Source organism: Dendrobates tinctorius, unplaced genomic scaffold (assembly GCF_039654945.1).
Source record: "Dendrobates tinctorius isolate UK_male_01 unplaced genomic scaffold, ASM3965494v1 ptg000258l, whole genome shotgun sequence".
NCBI lineage: Eukaryota > Metazoa > Chordata > Amphibia > Anura > Dendrobatidae > Dendrobates > Dendrobates tinctorius.
In genome coordinates this window covers 2455703-2478005 of record NW_027361925.1, presented here as the reverse complement: position 1 = coordinate 2478005, position 22303 = coordinate 2455703, and the positions used below count along the sequence as shown (strand labels likewise).

The 22303-nt window shown below is 45.5% G+C and overlaps 1 protein-coding gene across 2 annotated transcripts in view; it reads right to left on the bottom strand.

The window, feature by feature from the left end:
• The window catches only part of NHSL2 (NHS like 2), a 236978-nt gene that overhangs the window by 160419 nt on the left and 54256 nt on the right, over positions 1–22303 (bottom strand). Inside the window, exon 1 of one of the 2 annotated variants that reach the window (XM_073558775.1) lies at positions 658–1206. The exons of the other annotated variant lie outside the window; for it this stretch is intronic. Within the exon in view, the coding sequence (XP_073414876.1) occupies positions 658–694 (37 nt within the window). The 5' untranslated portion in view covers positions 695–1206. Of the gene's footprint in view, positions 1–657; positions 1207–22303 lie in introns of those variants that run through there. 2 annotated transcript variants of the gene reach the window in all.

Genomic DNA, 22303 nt, shown 5'->3' with positions numbered 1-22303 from the left:
CACTTCTGGCTTTGAGATATCGCCCCCATCCGGCGCAGGACAGGAACAAACACTTCTGGCTTTGGGGTATCACCCACCACCTGCACATGGCAGGAACAAACACTTCTGGCTTTGGGGTATCACCCACCACCTGCACAGGACAGGAACAAACACTTCTGGCTTTGGGGTATCACCCACCACCTGCACAGGGCAGGAACAAACACTTCTGGCTTTGGGGTATCACCCACCACCTGCACAGGGCAGGAACAAACACTTCTGGCTTTGGAGTATCACCCACCACCTGCACAGGGCAGGAACAAACACTTCTGGCTTTGGGGTATCACTCATCACCTGGACAGGGCAGGAACAAACACTTCTGGCTTTGGGGTATCACCCACCACCTGCACAGGGCAGGAACAAACACTTCTGGCTTTGGGGTATCACTCATCACCTGGACAGGGCAGGAACAAACACTTCTGGCTTTGGGGTATCACCCACCACCTGCACAGGGCAGGAACAAACACTTCTGGCTTTGAGATATGGTAGTACCAATATTAAATGTGAGTATAAAGCACATACGGATGTCCCAGGCTTTCAGTATAGATGACTATCCCTGCGTCTGATTAGTGCAGGACATTACAGACTTGTCTTCTAGGTTTCGGGATACATGCCCCTTACCTTTGCCACGTGTGATGTTTGTCAATGCTTTATCCATCCTGTATGACACCTAGGAAGTAATTTCTCAGATCCCAGTTTTCCCACTGCTCCCAGTCTACTGCTCTTCTATCAAACCGATTGTTGTTTCCAAAGATAGATCCCAAAAGGAGGACGGTGACAGGAAGGACAGCTGCTCAGCCGTACACCGCACCCTTCTGAGCTAGCGGACGGATCCGTTCATGTCATACAAAATATCATAAAAAGATGGTCTCCAGGGCATAATCCATTGAGGACCGAGCACGCTGGTCTCCAGCTACATACATGGCACATGGAAGAAATGAATGGCTGGGGCTACACTCTTATCTCTGACTGTTCCCATCTGCACTTCCAGATTCCAGGTCCATCCATGGATACTGCAGGACTCCAGAAGAGCCAGGCCCTTGGTGGAGCTCAGACATCAGAGAACATGTCCTCTGTACATTAGTGTGACTGTCTTCTGAACATGACTCCTGCTTTGTGAGAGGAGCAAGGGATAATTCAGTCGTACAGTGAAAATGTGGGGGGAGGAGAGGAAGGAGTAGGAACTTGGTGTTTTATTAAATGTCTCTCCCCAACTATTGTTTCCCCCACCCTATGTTTCCTTCCTTCACATAACGTAGTGCTTTCCTCCAGTGATAACTCCTCCAGCAGGGCTACGCTTCACTGTATGCAGCCGGATTTTCCATATGATCAGTGTCAGTACACTATAGAAAGACTGGCTTCCTAATGCATGCAGTAATACACAAGAAATAGTATCAGGTGATGTATCGTTTCATCAGCCCCTTTTGGTTAATTCCCACAATGAGTTTTTGGTGCCATATATATTTTCACTGTACAAACACTCATCGTCTTACAGTCCCGGCAAACTGGATGAGATTATAGAGATGTCATGGACATTGACCTGCCGAAGTCCACAACATGTCACAGTTTCCTACGTACCTGAGCTTTATATGCACGCCGGAAACTCACTGAAATGCATGTGATCGGCACATGTATCAATGGCGTTTTATCAATGCCAGATAGCAGGATGTACTAAAATCAGGGCCGCTTTATACCATGACACCCCAACAAGGGACACAACTCAAGCGTCAAAAACAAGAAGAAAACAACACAAGTAACCTAAGAGGTGTAGAAATGATGCAGAAAATCTGCTACATCAAAAACTCACCAAAAACTCCCAGTGGGAACGTGGCCTCAACAAGCAAAGCCCTGTTATACAGACCAGCACAATATGGCACAGTGGGAATAATGAGGGAAACGGGGCAGTCACCTCCATGTAACATCTGATTGTGGGGGTGCCGGACCCCCACTCATATAATATTGATGACCTTCCTAAGGAAAAGCCCCTCCATTCCAGAGAAGCAGAGCAGCCCTCTGAATCCCACCTCTCTGACACTACTTCTGTGATACATGGAAGATTATCTCCCTCTCACCCAATGATGGAGCAATATACAGAATCTCGGTGAGCAATCCCATCAGTCCGAATCCTTCTCCGTGCTCTTATTTCCCATCGCTGAATGCAGAGGTTATCCGCAACCGGGTGTGAACAGTGACAGAGCAGCGCCACTATTACGGCATCATTAACACAACCATTTGGGATTGTAAAACGCTCGCTTTCCCTCACACTTTCTAAGCTGCCAGAACACCTTCCGGAGCTTCATTATGTAATTAATGACACTTCGTTACTTTGCTGCCTCATTTGTTCATAGGTGAAAATAAACATTCATCTCCACAATGGCTTTATACAGCCGCAGATACAGATGCCTCATCCGTGGCTACAGCATCTACCCCATAGCCTGCCATACGTGGCTCCATACAGCCGCAGATATAGATGCCTGATCCGTTGTTCCAGGTACACCAACATCTACCCATGTACTGCTATACTTGGCTGATAAATAACCACAGATACAGATGCCTCATCCGTGGCTCCAGGTACACTGGCATCTACCCAATGTACTGCCATAAGTGTTGAGCATTCCGATACTGCAAATATCGTCGGGTATCAGCCGATATTCGCTGTATCGGAATTCCGATACCGAGTACCGATATTTTTACAATATCGAATAACGGAATCGGAAGTTCCCATAATGCAATGAACCAGTGTTGTGGCTGTGATTGGCTGCTGAAATGATGTCATCATGATGCGCGGTCTGTGCGCATCATGATGCGCGGTCTGTGCGGGCCTGCCGGTGCTCTGTGCGGGCCTGCCGGGGGTCTGTGCGGGCCTGCTGGGGGTCTGTGCGGGCTGCCGGGGGTCTGTGCGGGCCTGCCGGGGGTCTGTGCGGGCTGCCGGGGGTCTGTACGGGCCTGCCGGGGGTCTGTGCGGGCCTGCCGGGGGTCTGTGCGGGCTGCCGGGGGTCTGTGTGGGCCTGCCAGGGGTCTGTACGGGCCTGCCGGGGGTCTGTGCGGGTCTGCCGGGGGTTGTGTGTGTGTGTGCAGGCATCGTCCGATGGGACTACAAGTCCCATCGGGCTATGCCTGCTACAATGACAGTGATTGACACAGTAGTAGTCCCATCATCCGGCTAATGTGTTGAATGTAAAAAAAAACAAAAAAAAAACCATACATACTACATACTACATACATACATACTACAAACATACTACATATATACTAGATTCATACAACATACATACATACTACATACATACTTCATATATACTACATTCATACAACATACATACATACTACATATATACTACATTCATACAGCATACATACATACATACTACATACTACATACATACTACATATATACTACATTCATACAACATACATACAAACTACATACATACTACATATATACTACATTCATACAGCATAAATACATACTACATACATACTACATATATACTACATTCATACAGCATACATACATAAATACATACTACATACATACTTCATATATATTACATTCATATAACATACATACATACTACATACATACTACATATATACTACATTCATACAACATACATGCATACATACTACATACATACTACATATATACTACATTCATACAACATACATACAGTGGGGCAAAAAAGTATTTAGTCAGTCAGCAATAGTGCAAGTTCCACCACTTAAAAAGATGAGAGGCGTCTGTAATTTACATCATAGGTAGACCTCAACTATGGGAGACAAACTGAGAAAAAAAAATCCAGAAAATCACATTGTCTGTTTTTTTTTCATTTTATTTGCATATTATGGTGGAAAATAAGTATTTGGTCAGAAACAAAATTTCATCTCAATACTTTGCGATATATCCTTTGTTGGCAATGACAGAGGTCAAACGTTTTCTGTAAGTCTTCACAAGGTTGCCACACATTGTTGTTGGTATGTTGGCCCATTCCTCCATGCAGATCTCCTCTAGAGCAGTAATGTTTTTGGCTTTTCGCTTGGCAACACGGACTTTCAACTCCATCCAAAGGTTTTCTATAGGGTTGAGATCTGGAGACTGGCTAGGCCACTCCAGGACCTTGAAATGCTTCTTACGAAGCCACTCCTTCGTTGCCCTGGTGGTGTGCTTTGGATCATTGTCATGTTGAAAGACCCAGCCACGTTTCATCTTCAATGCCCTTGCTGATGGAAGGAGGTTTGCACTCAAAATCTCACGATACATGGCCCCATTCATTCTTTCATGTACCCGGATCAGTCGTCCTGGCCCCTTTGCAGAGAAACAGCCCCAAAGCATGATGTTTCCACCACCATGCTTTACAGTAGGTATGGTGTTTGATGGATGCAACTCAGTATTCTTTTTCCTCCAAACACGACAAGTTGTGTTTCTACCAAACAGTTCCAGTTTGGTTTCATCAGACCATAGGACATTCTCCCAAAACTCCTCTGGATCATCCAAATGCTCTCTAGCAAACTTCAGACTGGCCCGGACATGTACAGGCTTAAGCAGTGGGACACGTCTGGCACTGCAGGATCTGAGTCCATGGTGGCGTAGTGTGTTACTTATGGTAGGCCTTGTTACATTGGTCCCAGCTCTCTGCAGTTCATTCACTAGGTCCCCCCGCGTGGTTCTGGGATTTTTGCTCACCGTTCTTGTGATCATTCTGACCCCACGGGGTGGGATTTTGCGTGGAGCACCAGATCGAGGGAGATTATCAGTGGTCTTGTATGTCTTCCATTTTCTAATTATTGCTCCCACAGTTGATTTCTTCACTCCAAGCTGGTTGGCTATTGCAGATTCAGTCTTCCCAGCCTGGTGCAGGGCTACAATTTTGTTTCTGGTGTCCTTTGACAGCTCTTTGGTCTTCACCATAGTGGAGTTTGGAGTCAGACTGTTTGAGGGTGTGCACAGGTGTCTTTTTATACTGATAACATGTTTAAACAGGTGCCATTACTACAGGTAATGAGTGGAGGAAAGAGGAGACTCTTAAAGAAGAAGTTACAGGTCTGTGAGAGCCAGAAATCTTGATTGCTTGTTTCTGACCAAATACTTATTTTCCACCATAATATGCAAATAAAATGAAAAAAAAACAGACAATGTGATTTTCTGGATTTTTTTTTCTCAGTTTGTCTCCCATAGTTGAGGTCTACCTATGATGTAAATTACAGACGCCTCTCATCTTTTTAAGTGGTGGAACTTGCACTATTGCTGACTGACTAAATACTTTTTTGCCCCACTGTACATACTATATACATACTACATATATACTACATTCATGCAACATACATACATACTACATACATACTTCATATATACTACATTCATACAACATACATACTACATATATACTACATTCATACAGCATACATACAACATACATACGACATACATACTACATACAATACATTCATACATTCATACAATACATACATATAGACATACAGTACATATAACATAGAGTACATACTCACCATCACTTGTCACTTTGATCACTGAAGCCAGTGTCATCTCACTGTAAAAAATATTAAAATAACAAACAACCAATATACTCCCTGATCCGCAGAAATCCACGAGTGTCCCATGACGATCTCCTGCAGTGCATTACTGAGAGGTTACTATAGTTCACTGGTCTCACTTTATGGCAAAAGCTGTGTGGGAACTTTCTCACACAGCAATGCCAAAAGTGAGACTAGGGACTATTTTTTTTTACTGTGGCGAAGGAATACAGTGCAGAAGGATACCTACCTCGCGTCATTGTATTCCTGGGGCCCCTAGAGAGCGGTCGCATCAGCTGATGCTGCTGTTCTCCACGAGAGATCGTCATGGGACAATCGTGGATTTCTGCGGATCAGGGAGTGTATTGCTTGTTTGTTATTTTAATATTTTTTACAGATGACACTGGTTTCGGGGATCAAAGTGACAAGAGATGGGGAGTATGTACTCTATGTTGTATGTACTGTATGTCTATATGTATGTATTGTATGAATGTATTGTATGTAGTATGTATGTTGTATGTCTGTAGCATGTTTTATGTATGTTGTATGTATGTAGTATGTACTATGTATGTATGTTGTATGAATGTAGTATATATGTAGTATGTATGTATGTTGTATGAATGTAGTATATATGTAGTATGTATGTATGTTGTATGAATTTAGTATATATGAAGTATGTATGTAGTATGTATGTATGTTGTATGAATGTAGTATATATGTAGTATATATGTTATATGAATGTAGTATATATGTAGTATGTATGTAGTATGTATGTTGTATGAATGTAGTATATATGTAGTAGGTATGTATGTATGTTGTATGAATGTAGTATATATGTAGTATGTATGTATGTTTTTTTTTTTCTACATTCAACACATTAGCCGGATGATGGGACTACTACTGTCCCATCATTGGCTAATGTGTCAATCACTGTCATTGTAGCAGGCATCGCCCGATGGGACTTGTAGTCCCATCAGACGATGCCTGCACACACACAACCCCCGGCAGGCCCGCACAGACCCCCGGCAGCCCGCACATACCCCCGGCAGGCCCGTACAGACCCCCGGCAGGCCCGCACAGACCCCCGGCAGGCCCTCGCAGGCCCGTACAGGCCCCCAGCAGGCCTGCACAGACCCCCGAGAGGCCCGTACAGACCCCGCCCGCACACACAGACACGCACAGTGTCCGCCCACGCACCGCCCACACTCTTCCCCCCTCCCGAACTGGATGTGCAAGTAAAGAAATGTTTTTTTTATTTCCGATATTTGTGCCCCATTGACTTGCATGGGTTTCCGGTATCGGAATCGGCGATACCCGATACTTTTTGGGTATCGGTCCGATCCAATCCGATACTTCACGATATCGGATGGTATCGCTCAACACTAACTGCCATACCTGGCTCTATACAGCCGCAGATATAGATGCCTGATCCGTGGCTCCAGGTACACCAGCATCTACCCCACATATTTGGCTGATAAATAACCACAGATACAGATGCCTCATCCATGGCTTCAGGTACACTGTCATCTACCCCATGTACTGCCATACCTGGCTCCATACAGCCACAGATACAGATGCCTGATCCGTAGCTCCAGGTACATTGGCATCTACTCCATGTACTGCTATACTTGGCTGATAACCACAGATACAGATGCCTCATCCGTGGCTACAGGTACACCAGCATCTACCCCATGTACTGCCATACCTAGGATATATATTGTGGATCATCAGCTCCTCCTCACTATGCTCCGCTCCATCGGCCTCAAGGACACCATTCTCTCCTGGTTCTCCTCCTATCTCTGACCGCTCCTATACTGTATCTTTTGCTGGCTCCTCCTCCTCTCATCTTCGCCTACTGTTGGGGTTCTTCAAGGATCGGTTCTAGGCCCCCGCCTCTTCTCTTTGTATACTGCCCCTTTTGATCAAGCAATCAGTACATTTGGGTTCCAGTACCATCTCTATGCTGATGACACCCAATTATACACTTCTTCTGATATCAAGCCTGTCTTTTTGGAAAACACCAGTGATTGTCTTACTACTATCTCTAACATGTCCTCCCTCTTTATGAAACTGAACCTGTCAAAAACTGAACTCCTCGTGTTTCCTCCCTCTACTAACCTATCTATGCCGGACACTGCCATTTCCATGTGTGGTTCCACCATTACTCCCCAGCAACATGCCCGCTGTCTTGGAGTCATACTTGATTCAGAGCTTTCATTCACCCCCCACATCCGAACACTTTCTCGCTCTTGTTATCTGCACCTCAAAAACATTTCTAGAATCTGACCATTTCTTACTTTCGACTCTGCAAAAACTCTTACTGTTTCTCTTATTCATTCTCGTCTGGACTATTGTAACTCTCTACTAATCTGTCTCCCTCTTACCAAACGCTCCCTCTCCAATGTGTCCTGAATGCTGCAGCTAGGATCATATTCCTCACCAATCGTTATACCGATGTCTCTACCTTGTGCAAGTCCTTACACTGGTTACCCATCCATTCTAGAATTCAGTATAAAATTATTACCCTCACCCACAAAGCACTCCATGGCTCAGCACCACCCTACATCTCCTCCCTAGTCTCAGCCTACCACCCTACCTGTGCCCTCCATTCTGCTAATGACCTGAGGTTAACATCCTCAATAATCAGAACCTCCCACTTCCACGAAGCGGGACAGTCTGGCTCCGGCGGGGAGCAGCGTTCAGAGCGGTGAGCAGTGCACTCTGCTTCTCCCACCAGAGAGTACAGGTGTGGCGACGTGACATATAGAAGGAGCCCCATCGCCTGTAGAGTGGAGCCGTGCCAGCAGAGCGGAGCTGTGCAGAGCCGTGCCCGCAGAGCAGAGCTAAGCTGAGTGCCGGCATGATAGTGAGCACCGCACACGCTCTGCCCAAGAGTTACCGCATACTGTACTTTACAGACACCTGCATACAGGTTCACCGTTTGTGGATGAGCGACTGTCAGCTCCCTGCTACCCTCCATACTATGTGACCCTAGTGAAGGCAGAGACTGCACTGCAAGTGCGACGCACAGAGAGAGAGAGGCAGATGGCTATGGCATAGCCTCGCTACCAAGAACTTGTGTACACCACGGCGTGTGTCCCGTTCCGGCAGTTCCCCACATTACTTGCTAGATACTTTTGAGCACGAGAAATCTTCTTGCCTCCCAGAGACTTCACCGAGATGTCACGTGCCGCTGTTGTCAGTGCCACCGTTGGATCCCCGCCTGTTACAGACCTCGCTGAGACATCACGTGCCGCTGTTCTTGGTGCCACCGTTGGAACCCTGAGGAGCTGCACCCAAGAAGACTACAGACTGATAAGTTTCACCTCTATATTACTGAACTTTAGTTCTTCCCTGACCTACCCTGCCACTCTCTCAGTTCTACCCCATTCTTTATCACCCTACAATCCCTAACTCCCTGCGTGGAGTATATACCCTTGTAAATAAACCTGTTAACCCTTGTTCTGTCTGGGTCCCGTTACTGCATCCCACGTTCCTGCTTGTTTCCTTACACAGCTGTAAGGAGGTGGCGGAAACCCTCAGTTTCTCCCTCTCTCCTATAGGTCGGGACTGCGTGCGGTGCCTTGAGGGTTGCTTTATATCAATGTACAGTCATATGTTGATGTGTCTATGTGTCTGTTGTGAATTACTGTGATTTTCCATGTACTACATGTACTCTATTGTCTCAATTTTATAACTATGTATTGTGTATGTAGAGTAGGGATAGCAAAGAGTTAACTCAGGGGGCTGAGCTGGTAGCTCCAAGCAGATGGAAGTTCCTGTCTGCAGGGGAGAGCCCAGGCAGGACTGCCTAAGGCAGGACTGTGTCCCTGTCTGGGACAGAAGGGACCCCTGTCTGGGGAATGTGTGTATGTCCCCGTCTGGGAGGGAACCGACCCCTGGCTGGGCAAGACATAGGCAGCCAGAACTGTTGGGTACCGGGACTGGATGTGTGCCCCACCAGAGACTTTTAGCTCCAGAGAGCTTACTTGGAGTTATGGAATCTGCAGCCATTGCTGTGACTAGGGACAGAACAGGAATTATACATCTCTTGTTTATTCTACATCCTCATTATTAAAATGCAAGTTGCCACTGTTGGGCCCTATACAGTGTGAAGTGTGGTTCATCCGAAGGACGCTATCCCATCACGGAGAACAGCTGCAGGTCTGAGGTAACCCAATGTGACCCGGGGTTGGGATTAGGACTATCATTGAATGTGCAAGGGACCAGGGTGTGGACTGACTCTGCTGTAGTAGACTTGCCCACGACTAACACCCCGTGCCACCTTGTTACATAGCCGTGGATCAGGCAGAAATCATACAGCCGTGGATCGAGCAGAAATCGTGCAGCCGTGGATCGAGCAGAAATCGTGCAGCCATGGGTCGGGCAGAAGTCGTGCAGCCATGGGTGGGGCAGAAGTCGTGCAGCCATGGGTGGGGCAGAAGTCGTGCAGCCATGGGTTGGGCAGAAGTCGTGCAGCTGTATGTCAGGCAGAAATTGTGCAGCCGTGGATCAGACAGAAGTTGTGCAGCCGTGGATCAGGCAGCATGTATTAGTTGTCAGGTTCCAATAAATAAAAAAATAATGATTGGCCTTATAATTGCGACAATCACAGCAATTTCAGGACTTCACAGACTACGGAGAGACGAAGTCTCTAGGCCAGAATAGTTACTTACCGTACTTGGCATTTTTTAACTTTGTTGTTTTAATAACTAAAAAAGCAATATAACTCCGGCAAGGATCCCATGTACAAGCAGCCAAATATGGCCAAAGCCATGTCCACATGTCGTGGGTAGGGCTTAACTAGGGTATTATATTATTGCTGTTGCTGGTACAAGATGCTATTAGTGTAATGCTTTATAGTCAAAACTGTGATGCCCCTGTCAAGATCAAATGTACAAAAATACACCAGGAGGGCTGCTATGCCATGTTTTAAAAATGCAAAAACATCTGGAATTAATAAACTCCGTCCACATAGTGGAAAACAACAAACCAGGGCTTGAGCGCACATATAAAACAGACTTAGAAAAGGTGCAAATGGAATAATGCATTGGGTGCAAACAAGAAAAGCGCAAAACATACAAAAACAGACAGAAAAACAGTCAGAAAGGCTAAGTTGAACCAGGGCCGAGAGATTCAGACACCACTGGGGAGAGCCGGATACCAGAGGTATCTATTTTGAGCTGTACACCACTGGGGAGAGCTGGATACCGGAGGTAGCTGCTATTGAGCTGTACACCACTGGGGAGAGTCAGATACCAGAGGTAGCTGCTGTTGAGCTGTACACAATTGGGGAGAGCCGGACACCGGAGGTAGCTGCTATTGAGCTGTACACCACTGGGGAGAGACGGATACCGGAGGTAGCTGTTATTGAGCTGTACACCACTGGGGAGCGCCGGATACCGGAGGTAGCTGCTGATGAGCTGTACACCACTGGGGAGAGTCGGATACCGGAGATAGCTACTATTGAGCTGTACACCACTGGTAAGATCTGGATACCGGAGTTAGCTACTATGAGCTGCACACCACTGGGGAGAGCCAGATCCCGGAGGTAGTTACTATTGAGCTGAACACCACTGGGGAGATCTGGATACCGGAGGTAGCTACTATTGAGCTGCACACCACTGGGGAGAGCCAGATCCCGGAGGTAGTAACTATTGAGCTGTACAACACTGGGAAGAGCCGGATACCGGAGGTAGCTGCTATTGAGCTGTGCTGTAGACCACTGGGGAGAGCTGGATACCGGAGGTAGCTACTATTGAACTGGACCGGCCTGTTCAGCAAGAACTTTATCATTCAAATACAGGAAAACATTCTAGGAGACTGAGGAATTTACAGCCCAACAAGGGATGAAACCATTACTGTTACAATGAATGAAGTAGAATATGGCATGAAACAAAGGAATCTGTTTTGGAAAATAAAGAAATAAATGCAAAAATGCAGTCACAGACTTTAGAACTGCATATGCCTAACTCATGAGGACTTTATAACAATCCACAATTAAATTCTGCGGAAGAATCCATAATTTGCACACTGATTCGCGTGAAATCACTATACAACTATCTTTCCTCCAGCATTATGCAGGCTACATGTCATTGTGACATCCATTTGGAAAAATCGGCACACCGACACTGCTGCGAGTATTACCACTGGAGCATGCAATGCTAGTTAGAAGAGATCGCCAGATGTGGTGGAGCGCAACTGTGCAGCCACACAATCTTCAGAAGTGATGAGAAGAAAAACAAGTGGCGCTCATCACTAGTGCAACAGTTTGTGCTTTGTTACTCCACGTTCACATGGGAACCCAGAGTGCAGACACACAGACTGGAATACAGCTGTTTCGCATCTAATTACACTTCATCTGGTGCTGACCAGGTCATTACCATGTGATCTTGGAATAAAGAAGCACAAAAAGATGCGCTAGTGGTGAGTGCCACTTACGATATTTCTCTTCTACATTTCATCATTTTTTTTCCATCATATTATCACTTGATTTCAAGTATTGTTTATACCTCTAAGTTATATGTATATATATATATATATATATATATATATATATATATATACAGCTCTGGCACAAATTAAGAGACCACTGCAAGATTTTTAGTTTGTAGGATTTTTCTCTTTATAGGTATATTTTTGAGTAAAATGTAAATCGTTATTTTAGTCTATAAACTACTGACAACATGTCTCCGAATTTCCAAGCATTAAATTTTGTATTTATTTTCAGAAAATGAGAAATGGTCAAAAGAACAAAACAATGCAGTGCTTGCAGGCCTCAAATAATGCTAAGCAAACAAGTTCATAATCATTTAGAAACAACAATACTAATGTTTTAACTCAGGAAGAGTTCAGAAATCAATATTTTGTGGAATAACCATGATTGTTAATCACAGCTTTCATGCGTCTTGGCAAGCTTTTCACCAGTCTTTCACGCTGCTTTTGGGTGACCTTATGCCACTCCTGGTACAAAAATTTAAAAAGTTCTTTGTTTGATGGCTTGTGATCATCCATCTTCCAGAGGTTTTCATTGGGGTTCATGTTATGATTGAGTCACCGCAGGAGGCAAAAACAGAAATGCTAGCTAAGTCCAGAAAACCAGAGCAGTTGGCAGCTATCGGATTGCAGACCCTGATCCTATCACAACAACTAACAGTAGCCGTGGGGCGTTCCTACGATGCCCTAGACCCCTCGATCACAGCCGGAGAATTAAATAGGCCTACAGAAAGAAAGGGGAAATCTAAACTGCCCCAGAGCAGACCCCAAAGCAATAGGCAGCCCCCAACATATAATGACGGTGAAGCAAGATGAAAACACTAACACAAACAGAAAGATAGACTGAGCAAAGACGGGGCCCAAACTACCTAGATAGGAAAAGACAGGAAGGCTGCTGTCTGCAATCCGTGAAAAACCCTATGAAAATAAGAGCCAACAGACTGACAGTGAAAAAGGCCCTGATTGATACCAAGGTTATGACTCTTAATAAGATAGGGACAGTCAGACTTCATGATCCTGTTAAACTTGTGGCAATTGACTCATCTCCTCTTACCCAAGATGGTATCTGTTGCAGGTCTGAACTTTTTTCTCTAAAAGTGGGTTCCACTCATGTGGAGAAACTAAGTTGTCTGGTGCTAGATAACTTGCCTGCAGGACTGGTACTGGGGATGCCTTGGCTTCAACGCCATAATCCTACCATTGATTGGGTTACAGGGGAGATCACTCAATGGGGATGCAATAATAAATGTGGTAACCGGGGACATCTTGTTAACGCTGTTAAATCCGTGTCTGTGTCGTCTGTCGATCTGGAAGGTATTCCGGATTACCTGAAAGATTTCGAAGACGTTTTTTCCGAAAGTGAGGCTGAGGCGCTGCCACCACATAGACCCTATGATTGTGCCATTGATTTAGTACCCGGAGCCAAGTTACCTAAGGCTCGATTGTTCAATTTGTCTGGGCCTGAGTGCCAAGCCATGAAGGAGTACATAGCTGAGAGTCTCCGCAAAGGGCATATCAGGCCTTCTGTGTCACCTGTGGCAGCAGGGTTCTTCTTTGTGAAGAAAAAAGATGGTGGTTTGCGGCCGTGCCTCGACTTTCGGGAACTGAACAAGATAACAGTTAGGAACTCTTACCCGCTTCCCCTCATCCCAGACTTATGTAATCAGTTAGCTGGGGCCCAATGGTTCTCCAAGTTAGATCTGCGGGGGGCCTACAATCTGATACGGGGTTCGGGAAGGGGACGAGTGGAAAACGGCATTCCTCACATCAGAAGGACTCTTTGAGAACCTGGTAATGCCATTTGGGTTAACTAATGCACCCGCTATTTTCCAAAATTTCATCAATGTTGTGTTTTCTGATCTGATAGGCCGTTTTGTTATTATTTATTTGGATGATATTTTGGTGTATTCCCCGGACAGTCAATCTCACTTGCAACATCTAAAGACAGTTCTCCAGAGACTCAGGGAGAACCAATTTTTCGCCAAATTGGAAAAATGTTCGTTTTTTGTACAGGAGCTGTCTTTTTTGGGGTTGATTGTGTCCTGTGAGGGGTTTCGTATGGATCCTAAGAAGGTGCTGGCGATCGCTGACTGGGTTCAGCCTCGAGATCTCAAGGGGCTCCAGCGCTTCTTAGGATTTGCAAACTATTACCGGAGATTCATTAAAGGTTTCTCACAAGTGGTGAAACCACTCACGGATCTTACCCAGAAGGGAGCTGATGTAAAAAATTGGTCTGTACTCGCTAAGGAATCCTTCTCAGCGATTAAGAAATGTTTTATGTCTGCCCCGGTGTTGGTGCAACCTGACCCGTCCAAACCATTCATTGTGGAGGTGGATGCTTCTGAAGTGGGGGTGGGGGCTGTGCTGTCCCAGGGTCCGGCCACCCTTACCAATCTCAAACCCTGTGCCTTCTTCTCCAAGAAGTTCTCTTCAGCTGAGAAAAACTATGATGTAGGCAATAGAGAACTTCTTGCGGTCAAGCTGGCGTTTGAGGAATGGAGGCACTTTTTTTAAGGGGCGGCTCACCCTATCACGGTTGTCACGGATCACAAAAATTTGGCATACCTTGAATCTGCTAAGAGGCTTACTCCTAGACAGGCCCGTTGGTCACTTTTTTTTTCACGATTTCAGTTCTCAATTACTTTTCGACCGGGGTCCAAAAATGTTAAAGCGGATGCCCTGTCCAGAAGTTTTGATCCAGTGTCTCCCCCTGAGCCGCCGTCCTCCATTCTTCCCACAGGGGTGGTAGTGGCGGGGGTCTCAACTGAGTTGGAACAAGAAATCCTAAGGGCTCGAGCCCTAGCTCCGGCAACCAGGCCAAGCGATAAACTGTTTGTTCCAGATTCATTGCGGCCTAGACTTCTGCAGGAGTTTCATGATTCTAGGCTGAGTGCTCATCCAGGTATCACGGCCACTAGAGAGGCAGTAGCCAGGGGTTTTTGGTGGCCTTCATTAAGGTCCGATGTCAAGGAATTTGTTTCTGCTTGTGACATATGTGCCCGTTCCAAAAGCTCGCATAACCGACCGGCTGGGGAACTCATACCTTTACCGGTTCCTGATAGGCCATGGACTCATCTTTCCATGGATTTTATTACCGGCCTTCCACCTTCCAGGGGCAATACCGTGATCTGGGTGGTGGTGGATAGGTTTTCTAAACAGGCCCATTTCATTCCCTTGGCAGCATTACCTTCAGCAGAAACGTTGTCAAGATTGTTTGTGCAGCATGTGGTCCGATTGCATGGGGTACCCCTGAATGTTGTGTCTGACAGAGGTGTGCAGTTTGTGGCCAAATTTTGGAGGGCGTTCTGTATGAAATTGGGCATCTCACTCTCCTTCTCGTCGGCATATCACCCGGAGAGTAATGGTCAGACAGAACGCACCAATCAATCCCTGGAACAAATTCTCAGGTGTCTGACCTCCGCCAGACAGGAGGATTGGTGTGATGCGTTACCGTTGGCTGAATTCGCTTTTAACAACCGGGTGAGTCAGTCCAACATGTCCCCATTCCTGATTAACTATGGCTTTAATCCGCATTTTGGGGAGTTTTCTCGGGTGGATTCCGGTTGTCCAGGAGCAGAGGGGTCCGTTCAACGGTTAAAAAACCTCTGGGCTGAAGTCCGGCGTAATATCTCTCGAGCCCAGGGGAGATACAAATATTTTGCGGACAAAAAGAGAGCCTCGGGAGACATGTTTCAGGTGGGAGAGAAGGTTTGGCTCTCCACGCGTAACATCAACTTAAAGGTACCATCAGTTAAGTTGGGACCAAAGTTCATTGGTCCGTACGAGATTATGGAGATAGTCAACCCTGTGGCATATAGGTTGCGTCTCCCCGCTGCCTTAAAAATATCTAATGTGTTCCATAAGTCTCTGTTGAAACCAGCAGGATCTGTCAAAGAGAACTCTGAGACTGTTGTTCCTCCAGTGCTGGTGGAGGGTCAATTGGAGTATGAGGTCAGACATATTGTGGACTCTCGGCGGGTGCGCCGCTCTTTGCAGTACCTGGTCCACTGGAAGGGATATGGACCAGAAGAGCGCTCATGGGTCCCTGCTCGCTCGGTACATGCAGATCGCCTGGTTCAGGCGTTCCATGCCAAGTACCCGGGGAAGCCTGGGGGTCCAGAGGCCCCCCCGTTGAGAGGGGGGGTACTGTCATGATCCCAGTGCAGGTTTTTGAGCTGCACACCGGGGGTTAATGTCTGGAGCTCTGTGCAGGTTTTGACCTGCACACTTGGGGTTAATGATTGTGGCCTCTTTCTGGTTCTGGGAGAGCTTCATAAACCCCTGGGTAGCTTCAATCCCTGCCAGTTATACTTTTGCCTTTGGCCGAGTGTACTGACCCCCGTGTGCCTGTTTGTTGCTATAGCTTGTTTATATGGTTCTGACCCGATTCTGTTTCCCGTTGTGAGTTTGCCTGTTGATTTTGTACTGCGTTATTATCTGTGTATGACTCATTGCCTGTGACTTGGCTACTCTCTGCTCGCCCCTCTTGTACCTTGCAACTATCTGTGTATGACTCATTGGCTACGTCCTGACTATTCTCACTGTCTATGCCCCTTGGTAACTTTGTCTCGCAGTTACTCTGCTAGGAATTGTCTTGCAGCTCCTAGCTCTGTGGAGTTTAGGCCACGCCTCTAGCAGTCACGTGCTTCAGGTCCTGCGGGTGTGAAGTACACATCTACTCGGTTGCTGCCCGCTCCACAGGTAGCTTTGAGCACTGTTCGCTTTACTCAGGACACGCGCACTGGCTCAGTGAGCAAGTTCAGTGCGGTGTCTCTGACAACCCCAGCAGGGAATGGCAGAATCCAGAAAAGCAAGGAAAACAAAAACAAAACATAAATGCAAAAGGCAAAGCAGAAAACTTAGCTTTAGGGAAGCAGGAATCAGACTGGTGTCCTAGGAGTCCACAGAGAAATCACCCGCAGGGCAGAAGGGCGTCGGCAGCCTTATATCCAGTCATCCTCAGTAGTCCCAGGTGCCTGATAATCAGGCTCACTACCTTCCTTCACCAGAATAGGGAGTTCACCAGACCTCAGTGACGAAGGGGAAAATGAACTCACAACAGGTTCAGGTCTGGAGATCGGGCTGGCCATGACAGGGATTTGATGTGGTGGTCCTTCATCCACACATTGATTGACCTAGCTGTGTGGCATGGGGCATTGTCCTGCTGGAAAAAAAACAGTCCTCAGAGTTGGGGAACATTGCCTGAGATGAAGGAATCAACTGTTTTTCCATGATAACCTTGTATGCGGCTTGATTCATATGTCCTTCACAAAGATTAAACTGCCCAATTCCAGTCTTGCTGAAGTATTCCCAGATCATCAGCGATCCTCCACCAAATTTCACAGTGGGTGCAAGACACTGAGGCTTGTACGCCTCTCCAGGTCTCCGTCTAACCATTAGACGACCATGTGTTGGGCAAAGCTGAAAATTAGACTCATCTGAGATTACCTTACTCCAGTCCTCTATGGTCCAATCCTTATGGTCTTTGGCAAACTACAGCCTGGCTCTCCTTTGATTCTCATTGATGAAAGGCTTTTTTCTAGCTTTACATGACTTGAGTCCTTCCTCTAGGAGCCTGTTACGAACTGTTCTTACTGTGCACTTCACCCCAGCTGCCATTTGCCATTCCTTTTGTAGGTCACTTGATGTCATCCTGTGGTTGCAGAGTGACATTCGAATAAGATGACGGTCATCCCGGTGAGTGGAGAGTCCCTTTCGCCCTCTGCCAGTCTGTAGCTTTGTTGTCCCCAATGTTTGCTGCTTGACCTTGTTGTAATGGACTGCAGTATTAGAAATTTTAAGGATGGAGGAAACATGACGCTCATTGTATCCGTCTGCTAGTAAAGCCAGAATTAAACCCTTCTTTTCCTCACTCAAGACTTTTCTTTACAACTCCTTTGGCATGGTTAAAACTTATTTTTTCATTCCTATTACTTTTGGGATATTACTAGAACTTATTTTGCCATCCAGCTTGTGCTACTGCAAGAGGATTGTGAACACCACAGCAAGGTTTTGTTTATACTTTCCTTTGCCAAATAAGATTTGGTTCAGGTGATCACCTAATCAGAAGCTCATTAAGTAGAATGAGGTGTACTCTGGTTGGAATTCAACTGACACTAGAATGGAATGGCTGTCAGAGACATGTAGAAAAGCTGATTTTTATAAAACTGTGCAGTGGTCTCTTAATTTTTGCCAGCGCTATATATATATATATATATATACACACACACACACATATACATACACACACACACACTCACACTAACACTCACTTCTATCTATACAGCGCAGTAACTTTCTTTTATTAGTTCTCCATTATTTGGTATGTGATTAGTGCACAGGTCTCGTATTTGACCACCAGCATCTAGTGTATACTATTGCTCCCTTGTGTTTTTGGAGAGCTATGTTGGGTACTTTGGTAAGTAAAACGTCTATCACTGCCAGATACCATGTAGCTGATGTATAGATATTTCCCATATCAGTGTCCGAGCAAGGAGAGATGCAGGGCAGCTAGACAATTATTAATGTCATATTACATACTATTATGCGGTACTTTACCACCATTGTTGGAAAACAGCGGGCAGAACTTCTGGGAGTTCACAATGGAACCCTCTGTACAGGATAGTTATGGCACTGTGGGAAATATTTAGACAGGTATGGGGAAAAATACTGCAATGTAAGAATGTTTTAATAAATAAAAGTGTCAATAGTTTATTTTTATCAATTAGAAAAATGAGTGGACACAGGAGGCTTAAAACTGGGTAAAAAAACAGACAAAATCTGCTACACAGGTGAGGTTATAGAAGATAATTTGAAGTCACCGATCATACAGGTGAGGTTACAGAAGATAGTTTCAAGTCACAGATCATACACAACGGCAAGCATAAGGAAATCAACAATATTAGGGTAGTTATACTCGACCAACAAGGTCTCTCCCAGGCAAAGATTTCAAAGCACACTGGGCTTTCATGAAGGGTTTTCAAGCTCCTATAAATTAGCACCAAGAAATGGACAATATTGAAGACTGTAGGCACAATAGTTGGTCAAGGGAAATTAGTTTCCCAGATGAAAGATACATCATAAATCTTAAGATCTTCAGCAGTGCCATTCAGGACTGGCAGTAATAAGTGGGGTTCAGCTACAAGCATCTACTACATGGAGAAGTCCGGCCAGACGTGGTCTTTATGGAAGAATTGCGGCCAAGAATCATACCTTCGTCATAGAAACAAGGCTACTGTAAATGACTCAACAATGCGCAAAAACATGGGAATTCTGTTGTAGAAAAATGGCAAGAGCTGCTCTGGACTGATGAGTCACAATCTGAAAAATGTAGCTGCTAAATGAGTACATACCCTGAGGAGGGCTGCCATCAGGGCATTACTACCCTTACTGGCATATGGAGCATGGTAAGCAGAAGCAAAGAGATGGGCCCTGACCCTGGGGTAAGTAAAAAGCAAAAGTGCATATAAATAACATACCGTACTTGGTCCTGCTCTGCCTCATCTACATGAGCTTGGCTTATGACTGTACCGATTTGGGTACACTTTGCGGTGAGATGGCTTTTACACTTATTTTTAAATAAAAAACAGAGTTTATTAAATATCCCATGTCATTCATATGCACTTTTGCTCTTTACTTACAGAAGGGTATATGTTCATTTTGTTTCTATCTTAGGTTTATCTGTTTAGTGACCAGTGTGAATATGCACTTATATTTTGCATGCATATCAACGTATGCTCCTGATCATTGCTGTGGATTAAATATGTAAAAGACAGCTTGTTGTAATGAGCGTATTAAGGCAACAGTAGAGCATGGTGGAGGTTCCTTGCAAGTTTGGAGCCATATTTCAGCAAATGGAGTTGGAAATTTTGTCCGGAATTATTGGTCTCCTCAGTGCTGAGAATACAGGCAGATACTTATCCACCATGTAATACCACCAGGAGGTGTCTAATTGGCTCCAATATTGTCCTGTAGGAGGACAACAACCCTCAACATCCAGCCAATGTCACTAAGAATGAGGAATCCTGGAGGTGATGATCCGGCCCCCACAGAGCCCTGACCTCACATGATCCTGTCTGTCTGGAATCACATCAAGAGACAGAAAGGTCTGTACAAGCCTCATACACAGAAGATCTGGGCTCAGGCCTCCAAGATGTCTGCAACAACATCCTGCTGAGATCCTTCAAAATCTGTGTGCGAGCACCAATAAAAAGCGATGATGTTTTGAAGACAAATGGTGATCATCTTGCATTTTGTTAATTGATAAAAATAAACTATTTATGGTACTCTTTTATTGGAGCGCTTCTTATTTTGCAGCAATGTTTCCCACCTGCCTAACAATGTTCCATAGTTCTGTATATCTGTGACATGGTAGAAATGTGCGATCAATGTAATAATGTGATGTCCTAGCCGTCGTCTATCCCCCATGATACTGCCATGTTCTCAGCAATCACTCAGCGCCCCGCATTGTTATTCTTCCATGAAGCCCTGGGCACTGTCACTACGAAGGATGACTAGTGTGCCGTCTCCATTTGTGACCAGTGTAAGTCATCTACGCTAGCACTTCATTCTCTGCCTTTTATCCTCATCCCTGTCCTCGCACAGCAACCTCCCACTCCATAATCGAATGCGTATCCTAGCAACTAACACAGAAAAACTTTATTGAACTGCCACAAAACAAGCAGCGAGGATTTAACCACTTAGTCTGAAAATCTAATGAAGTAGGAACAGCATTCTGACCATTCTCTAATACTACGGTAATCTGTGGCTAGTAAGAGGCTACTGCTCAGATCACTGTGAGTCACACATTGTCCGCTGTCATACATGACCTAGTTTCAGCTTCTGTGTCTATCATCAAGTACTGCACAGGAACTGAACTTCCACCAATACACCTGTATTAACATCCAGAAGAACGTGTCTTTCACAGTGGAAAGCAAATTGTCCCGTTAAAGGTGACCTTTCACTTCTCAAAAAATAAAGTTAAAAACTTTGTAACAATCCCTGAGCTACCCAGATTCTGCCGCTCTTTTCAGTTTTGCGCTGCATCGCTCCATTGTAGAGATATTCCCTTATGTCGCTTATGGAGCACAGTATGTGAAATTTCTGCTTGCAGTCCAACTGGCCGTTTCTTCGGAGTCTTATTTGGGGAGTGCACTTTTACACTCCCTACCAGACGATGACTGACTGTCGTGTCAAGGGCCCAACAGTAACATTGAGTCTGGTGGTCACAGTTCAGCTGCATGCAAATATCACATTACTCTCACTCACAAATGTGCTTATATTTCAATGTAATAATTAACTACGTAGTTTGTTAAATAAAGGTTGAGATCACACCTTTGTCTGCATATAGTGAAACATGTTTTGTGCCAACTACTTCTCATATAGGTGGAGTGGAAAGCCCATTCCTGCATGGGGGCCCAGCGGAGGATCCTCCTGTTCTCCAGTCCGATCCGGATGCCAATCACTGTTCAGCAGCTGAGCTAGTCGTCTCAGATGCTACTGAGCTGGACAGATGACCCTGTGAGTCTCCTAAGGCCTCTTTCACACTTCAGTCTTTTGCATCAGTTAAAATCCGCCAAAAGGACGGATGGCGGATCCGTTTTAGTACTGATGACAACGGATGCCACCCTTCCTTTTTTTTTGACGGATCCGACAAATGAAGAATTTTAAAGGAATCGCAGCCTGGGAAAAGGAGAAAGAGAGAGAGAGAGAGAGAGAGGGAGAGAGAAAGAGAGAGAAAGAGAGAGAGAGAATTTTTTTTTTTCGGCCGGCACCCAGAAAGAATTTCGGGTTAAATCAGTGTCTGGAGGATCCGCCAGAGAAAAAAAACGTTGCAAGCTCCGTTTTGAAATCTTTGACGATGGTGACGGACAGCAACTTTTGGCGGATCCTCAAAAAAAACGGATGCAACGGACGGCAATCCGTCACAATCCGCCTACAATGGAAGTCAATGGGGAAAAAAATGGATCCTCAAAAGAAAATTGCGGATCCGTTTTTTTCAAAACCTGGCGGATTGTGACTGATTGTAAAAAAACTGAAGTGTGAAAGAGGCCTTACCTCCCAGCATTCCCGGCTCCTGTTTTCATTAGCCGGGCTGCCACAACGTCGTCACTGCAGCGTGATTCACACATGATGATGCGCCAACAAAGGAAAAGACAGCGGTGCTGGGAGGTAAGGAATTTCGCAGGTCTCCCTGTCAGTCATCACAATCCAGTGACCTGGCACATAGACCTAAGTCCTG